The 8017-nt window shown below is 36.8% G+C and overlaps 1 protein-coding gene across 4 annotated transcripts; it reads left to right on the forward strand.

Moving 5' to 3' along the window:
* Positions 1 to 3180: 3180 nt before the first annotated feature.
* Positions 3181 to 7623, forward strand: LOC130664574 (uncharacterized). 4 transcript variants are annotated; one of them, XM_057464540.1, is made up of 4 exons: positions 3181 to 3605; positions 4566 to 4840; positions 6609 to 6825; positions 6938 to 7623. In XM_057464540.1, the coding sequence occupies exons 1-4, from the start codon at positions 3361 to 3363 to the stop codon at positions 7062 to 7064; spliced, it is 864 nt and encodes a 287-aa protein (XP_057320523.1). In that variant the 5' UTR covers positions 3181 to 3360; the 3' UTR covers positions 7065 to 7623. The 4 variants fall into 4 exon arrangements, with proteins under 4 accessions (XP_057320523.1, XP_057320522.1, XP_057320524.1 ...); XM_057464539.1 differs by having other exon boundaries at positions 3182 to 3605; positions 6923 to 7623; XM_057464541.1 differs by having other exon boundaries at positions 3182 to 3605; positions 6609 to 6853; positions 6938 to 7073.
* Positions 7624 to 8017: the final 394 nt, after the last annotated feature.

Below are 8017 nucleotides of genomic sequence, written 5' to 3' on the forward strand. Positions count from 1 at the left end.
CACAAAAAAGATCCTAGGATTATAAATAATCTTACAAGTTAGACGGGAAAGAAAATTAAGCTCTTGTACAATCTTGTTCATCTGTCAACACTTTTTGTTACGACTTTCCAAGGGATTCGATGTGTCATTTATCCCTTTATCCATCGATGAAATCACAGCAATGTTGCGCGGATGCATGAGCTTGTAGTGTAGTGCCATAGGTATACTACGGTCTATCGGGCTATGCATAACTCATGAGTCACTCAAGAGACTCATGCATAAAAATTGATACATTATGCAATTACAAATTAACTAAAGCTTGTTCCATGTCTTTACAATTTTTATTATCATGTATAGACATCAATAACAAAATACAAATCCAATTACTGTGGATTAAATTCGTCAACGAAAATAAAAAAGAACTATGACATCTACAGTAATTGTCATTGTGATTAAAATGAGCGTAAAGCATGTGGATTATAAGAGAGTATAAATAAAAAGTAATAGGAAATAGATGTTCATTCGGAGGGTTGATTTTTCCAGCAGAGAAATAGTTTAACGATAGATGTAGCCTCAAAGTCAACCCAGGGGATTTTAGTCAGCTGCGTGCCGCTCAATGTTGTACCGTCTCTATTGATCGAGGCACCGAGAGGCATAGAGTTACAGGCCACCGGCGTCAACCCTCTCTCTGTTCCTCTCCCTCAGATACCCCCGGTTCCCTTTTGATGCCACCCTTATACTGGCTGGCTGGCTGGCTGCTGCTACCTACTATACAACTATACAACCTACTATACTCCTCCCTTCACTCCCGACGGATCTACGGTCATGCCAACGTAGACCGTCTGCACATATTGAGCCTGTATCTCGACATATTTGTGAAGACGTCTCTTCAACCCCTGTCCAACTCATCCCAATATACCAAGTCTCCAACTCATCCTACGTCCCCAAACTCTCTTCTTCGCTGCTACTGCTGCTGCTGCTTCTCACGTCCTATTGCTTCGCTCCATTCGACAGAAGCTGCACTATCCGAATTCCATTTCCGCCCAATTACGATTCGTGCTTTCACAGACAGTTGTCCATTCCTGGATGAAATATCCTAGTCATCGTTCTTATTCGATTGAAAAATGTACAATTGAAAATTTTTAGATTAAATTTCATTCAACCGTTGGATGTTGTATATTTAAACTTAAACATCCAGTAAATGTTATATAATTAGGGCTTAATCTGTCCTATTTGTGATGAGGTAACACGTACACAAAGATAAATAGTTAATGAACAAACGCATCAAGGTGATTACTTGGTAGCTTGGGGTATATGCCATGCCCTAAGATCTCTCTCTCTTGAGCAACTTGGAATAGTATGTTCTGATGAGTAGCAGCAGAATCAGGGTTGTAGCAGAATGAGGTGAGTAGATAGAAAACGTATATACTGTACAATACAAAGTACATCAGCCGAGGGACCTTAAGAAGTAGGGACGGCAGCTTACCATCTTACCACCAGTGTTCTAGGAATCAGCTCATTCTGGTTTTAGCAGAAGCCTCGAGGGTGTGGCGAGTATAATTGGACGAAGGCGCTCGTAATTGCTTTGTTAAGTAATTAGCCGGTCGGTTCGGCACGAGCCGCCACCAATTCTCCAGCTACTCGGCTCTTCCAGTCCCGCTAATTCCGGCAATTTGATTTTAAAGCCGCCCGATAGTTATATGCTATATAATTATCGTTTTCCATGTACCAGTATCCAGTATCTTAATATCTTTTAGTTCATCTACATACACATCCAGGCTCCTCCACTGGCTCTGGCAATAAAAGAGCATAAGCTGATCAGGTTCAATGCTAATGAATTGAATTTGGTAGTGTTAAATTTTCGAATTGGATGTTGTACTGATCCAGATTACTGTTTTATCCAAATGTGCTATTGTTGTTCAATGGTACGTATGAAAAGGTAATCCGACAGAAAGCGAAAACTAAATGAGGTTTTTAGAGTGAGATGGAAAGAAATAAGGGAGAAATAAAGGTGTCCCTGAGGGGTTTAATACTACGAATGCTCTAATGGCTTTGTGGCTAGGACACTTGTGAAAAATCACGGTTCGTGGCCCATTTTCTACGCGCGGAATCCAACCCAACCAACTTCTATTTGGATGGGACGTTGGTTGGATCGATCTAAGTCACGTGCGCGGTGTTGCGCTGCGGTTGCGATTCACCAGCTCTCTCTCTCTCCCTCTCTCTTCTACCATCTCTCGTTCTCTTGCCTAGCAACAGCTACAACAACGTGTGCGGTAAGCTACAAACTTAGCTGTTATACTTTGACGAAATTTGTACATGATACACACATCTCGTTGGTATACAAGATTTATAGTTGATACGTTACAGCGTTAGCCTGTCGGTAATTAATTTTCAGGCGATTAAAAAATAATTACCGCATACTGCTGAGTTACTTTGTTCGTCATAGTTATAATAAATTTCATTAATCATACAATGATTACTTAGTGATGTGATGATTTATGGGGGCTCCAGTGACGAATTAATGAAATACTTGAGCTGTTTGGTTCGCTGGTTTGCTGATAAACATGGCTCCTCTCAAACAATGGCGCGATACGCCGAGTTTAAAAATAATCGCTCGAGCGTAACACCTAAAATAGACATTGGCCCCACTGCTGCTGTAGACGTCCGTGGATATGGCTAAGGCTGGTTAAGCTGCTAGTAGTTTACAGCTGGTAATTTACAAGCCAAAGTATCGCCTCATCGAATCATCCAATTAGCCATCCCACGCATCTATCCCATTGTCCGTCTTCGAAGGCAAAAACTCCACGGTTGATTAACCACCCACATTGAAATCTACTTCCTGTTGTATCTGTATCCATCAATATACAACACACTATGCTCGAATGCTCTTGAGATGTACGCGTACACCATTTTCAACATCTACCACCACCTGCCGTTAACTAGGAATCAATGCTGTGCTACATTATATGGAAGTACGTCCATTACATAAAAAGCCAAATAAATTCATCCATCGCATGTAGGATCCGTCAAATTGACGGCAGTAAATTGATGATCAAAATAATAAAATTAGCTAGGTTTTATGATCGGAAGTTTTTGCCTTCATGCATCATCGAGACGCAGACAGAAATACAAACGAATGACAAACTGAGATGGATCAACAGATTCGCAAATCAAGAGTATAAAAGGCGAGTCTCGGTTAGGCGCGATCAGTGTACCAAGACGGCCAAGACCACCATCTTTCATATTGTAAACGTCTTAAAATATAAAACACATTGTCCTCGATCAAACGTAACATATTAATACCGTACGTTGATTTAATATAGTCCTTGAAACTTATTTATAACCCCTCCACGTTTGCACGACTTAATAAACTATAAAAAGATGTCACAACCGGAACAAACTGCCAGTAGGATTTACGACAAGGATATGTCGACTTCGAAGAATAGCTCAACTTTGAGATTAAATCAAGAGGGTGCTGTGGGTCAGGAACGTGATTGGATGGATCATGATACCGACTCTGAGATCAGTGAGCACGATTTTCTTACCAAGGGTGCGTTTCTTCTTACACCGAGCCATGAGCTAACTGTGGAAAAAGCTGCTACCATTTGCGACAAGATGAATTTCCGGTAAGAAAAGTACTTTATACTTTATGGCTATATAACTACTCAATAACAACCAATTCTAACGGCTTTACTTCAGTACTTATCAGTTAATACATAACCCAGCATTTTATGACACATTTTTACCCCGAGATAAAAAATAAAGTCTGGGATTCCAGAGCCACGTTAAAGTGTATGAAGAAAAGGTAAAAAAAACTAGCTATTTCTCGGCGGAATCCTGGTATGATCGTACAAATGATTGACGCGATCGCTTGCCCGATTTGCGGGGATCATCTTGAGGTCGTTACGCTTGATTTCTCGTCCCTGCTCATCTTGCTTTCTCCGTGTGCTTGTTTCTCTGGTGTCTAGATGTTAGCGTCATCACTACTACCACTAACTTTAGCAGCGTACCCCGTTTGTTCATCGAATAACTAGAAACGACGAGTCTGAGCACGATAAGTACGAGGACCATTCGGAAGAAAATGAACTTCCGGCGAGTCTGAAGCTCTTGGAATTCCCCTCGCGGTTTCTCTGGCTCATTCAACTTGAACTGCTAGTGCTTGTCGTGAACCCCAGGCCTTAGTGAAACGATTTCACGTAGCAACGTATCTTATTCCTCGTACAGAATACTCCCGTAGCCACTTTTCTTACCCTCCCACGTTGAAAATCTACTTTTCACCAGCGCAACCCCTTAAATCGTTCTCTTTCTCTCGATCTATATATCTCCTATCCCAGTTTCAGTATTCTCATAGCTCTTAGCGACCCTCTTGGCTTATTCACTAATAAATGCATGTTCTCAACGCCTCTTCAAGTCTGATAAGGACTACTCACTCATTCGTGCTGATAGGACATCAAGCTGTTCCACTTTAACCCTCTCTGTTGTCAACAATCAAAAGGTCATTAGGGTTTGCATAATATGTATATCTCAATAGGGTCATCTTGCATAATACTTTTTAGTATAGTTTTAAATACTTGGGTTCATTACAGAGGCGCCTTCTCGTTAACCAAAACCGCCACTGGAATTCTATTCAAATTCAGCAACATCGATGACTTCCAAGCGGTGTACAAAAAAGGCTTTCACAAAGTTACCGGTGCAAGATTCTATAAAAAAGTTGCTATCCCTTGCCGACCTGCTAAAATATTCACTGTATATGTTCTTGATGTACCCGAGGAACTCCCCGAGGATGATATAAGACATGCGCTCTATAAATATCGGTCTATTGTTGAGGTCACCAGGTTACCACTCAATACAGCAACTGTTTGTAAGTTTTATATCTTTTCAAATATTTATTTCGTGTTTTATTCTGATCACGAAACTGGGATCCAAAGATTTTTATTGCGTTTTCTACAATAAGTCTGCAGAGGAGATCGGGGCACGATGGGCGGATCAAAATTTGGTTGATAAAAAATTTTTTTAACGAAATCTCAACTTTATTCGGAATTTAGAAGCAAAACAGAATATTCTCCCGCATGAAAATACCTATGATAAATGTATAATCAATATAGAACCATATAAGTAGCCAAAAACGATATATATTTTCTTATATATTATATAGTAAGTTTCAATATAATTAATTATATACGTAAGTTTATAAGTTAATACATGTATTATATATATTTACAATCATATATGTTAGTAAACTTATAGGTTAGCACATATATTGATAATTACATATACGTAATTTATGAACTAGCACACATATATAATTATTAGGGTGATCCAAAAAATAAAAAATTTTTTATTTTTCTCGGAAACAGGTTTAAAAGTTTCATTTAGATAAAAAAAGACGCCTGTGAAAATTAGAGCTCCTAATAATAAGAGGTTCCGCATCACACTTTTCTATTTTCCATAAGAATAACATGGAAAAAATTTTTTTTACGTCTTCTGATTTTTATAAGTAGCTAACGATGCGTCATAGGAATAATTGGCGGGCATATTTTTGTAGGTAATTGAATGCTCTACAAAAAAAGTCTCTATTCATTTTTTGATAAATTTATTTGTTCAAAAGTTAATTAAGGTTGAAGTCGAATTCATATTAAATTTTGAGATCTTTTCACTTTTTCGGCGAAACTATCAGACTTATTACAAAATATTATGGGACCTTTTTTGTAGACAATTTTATTCCCTAGAAGTTATTTCCAATAAAGTTTCTTCGAACTCCGCATTGTTTTATAGTTATTTCCATTTTAATGCCAAGCTCCTAAAAAATAGGCTTCTGATCAATTTTAAGAGCTTGACATTAAAATAAAAATAACTAGAAAACAATGCGGAATTCGACAAAACTTTATTGGAGATAACTTCTAGGGAATAAAATTGTCTACAAAAAAAGTCCCATAATATTTTGTAATAGGTCTGATAGTTTCGCCGGAAAAGTGAAAAAAACTCAAAATTAGATATGAATTCGACTTCAACCTCAAATAACTTTTGAACAAATAGATTTATCAAAAAATGATAAGAAACTTTTATTGTAGAGCATTCAATTACCTACAAAAATATGCCTGCCAATTATTCCTATGACGCATCGTTAGCTACTTATAAAAATCAGAAGTCGTAAAAAAAATTTTTTCCATGTTATTCTTATGGAAAATAGAAAAGTGCGATGCGGAACCTCTTAATATTAAGAGCTCTAATTTCCACAGGCGTCTTTTTTTATCTAAATGAAACTTTTGAACCTGTTTCCGAGAAAAAAAAAAATTTGTTATTTTTTGGATCACCCTATTATCTAGTTCTATATAAGATTTCATGTATTGTCACATATATATTTATATCTGTAACATATATTTTTTAATATATGTTTACCATATATATTTTCATGCGGGAGTAGAATGAAATTAAATTTTCTCGCAATAGATGAAAGCAATTTGTATCCTATGTTCAAAAGCGGCAAAAAATAATGACTCGTTCAAATGGGCCGTCGTGCCCCGATCCCTCCTATTTCAAAGCTGATTAAATTTTTGGATCCACAAATTAAAATGAGGATTGCAATCAGTATGAATACTAATTGGGCAAATAATTTAATTGACAAATAGTGAAGGCTATTAACGACAAACTGAAGAGCGAGACACAAAACAGTAATGAACCACCAGTTATTTATACCGGACCGCCAGTAATTCGCGTTACGCTTGCGAGTGTTGAAGAGACATCAATGTTATTAAGTCGCGGTCTTGATTTCTATGGGGCAACATTTTTTCCAACAGAGACACCGCACCCAATAAGCGCCAATTTGGCCAAGTATAAAAACAACAGGTGGGTCTGCAGTGAATAAATAATTAAGGTATTGATAATTATAATATATTTTAAATGGTATTGTTCTTTAAAACATTATTTTGATTACTCATCATAGCTGTTCAAATGACAGATGGCTGGAATTAGCTTCATTGGGCGCAGGTCAACGTGTCCGAGATCTACTTCCAGTTTTCGATAATGCAGGATTCACTAAATTGCCACCACCAGCATGTCGTGTTATAAAACCACAAAGAAATTGACGTCGCTAGGGCTTTATTTTTTTTTTTTTTTATTTATTTGTTGTTGTTACTTTTTATTTTTACTTTCTGCTCTGCTCTACTATACTCAATTTTATTTTTTTTTTTACTTACACCCGACCTAACCGGGGCACTACCGATCGGCTCATTTCGCTTGTCGTTTTGCCGGTCGCCCGACATACTAGCGTAGCATCGAGACTGGCATGGGGAGAAGAGAGCTATTCGTCGTACTAAGGGAGAGACAATTAAAGTCGACGGTTCATTTTCTCTGGCACTACTAGCAAGTTATCGATCTGAAGACGAAGAGAATTGAGCACGAAGAACGAAGAGAACCGTGAGAGTCGTTTAACTGTTCCTGACAAGTGGCAAATAATTAGTTATAGCTCCACTTGGTCTTATCCTTCATCCAACTCCCCATCCTTTTTCACTTCAACGACCTCTTCGCTGTACTTCAATCAAACGTTATATACATATATATTTATATGAACAATTATAAATATTATTAATTTTAAACGTTTATGTAATAACTAATTTATGAATAAAAATAATTATTTAACAGTCATATTGTTTTTTTTTTTTTTTCATGATCCAGGTCAAGAAATTTTTTATTTGAAATATAGTGGTGTGGGTACTCCTTCCAAAGGAAATTTAATAATGGATATTATCTGAGTGTTAATACTTAAAAAAAAATTTTTGATACAGAAAGACAATTTTGATTCTTTTTTTTGTAAATTTGAGGAATGATTTTATAATTAGAAAATAGTGATGTGGGTACTCATTCCAGAGGAAATTCAATAATAAACATAATCTGAGTAGTGAATTCTGTAAAAAAAAATTTTTAACTAAAATTTTAATTTTGACTTTTTCTTTTCAAACTTGAGAAATGATTTTATTATTAGAATAAAGTCATGTGGGTACTCATTTCAGAGGAAATTTAACAATAAAAATAATCTGGG

The sequence above is a fragment of the Microplitis mediator genome, chromosome 3 (assembly GCF_029852145.1).
Source record: "Microplitis mediator isolate UGA2020A chromosome 3, iyMicMedi2.1, whole genome shotgun sequence".
In the NCBI taxonomy this organism is placed as follows: Eukaryota; Metazoa; Arthropoda; class Insecta; order Hymenoptera; family Braconidae; genus Microplitis; species Microplitis mediator.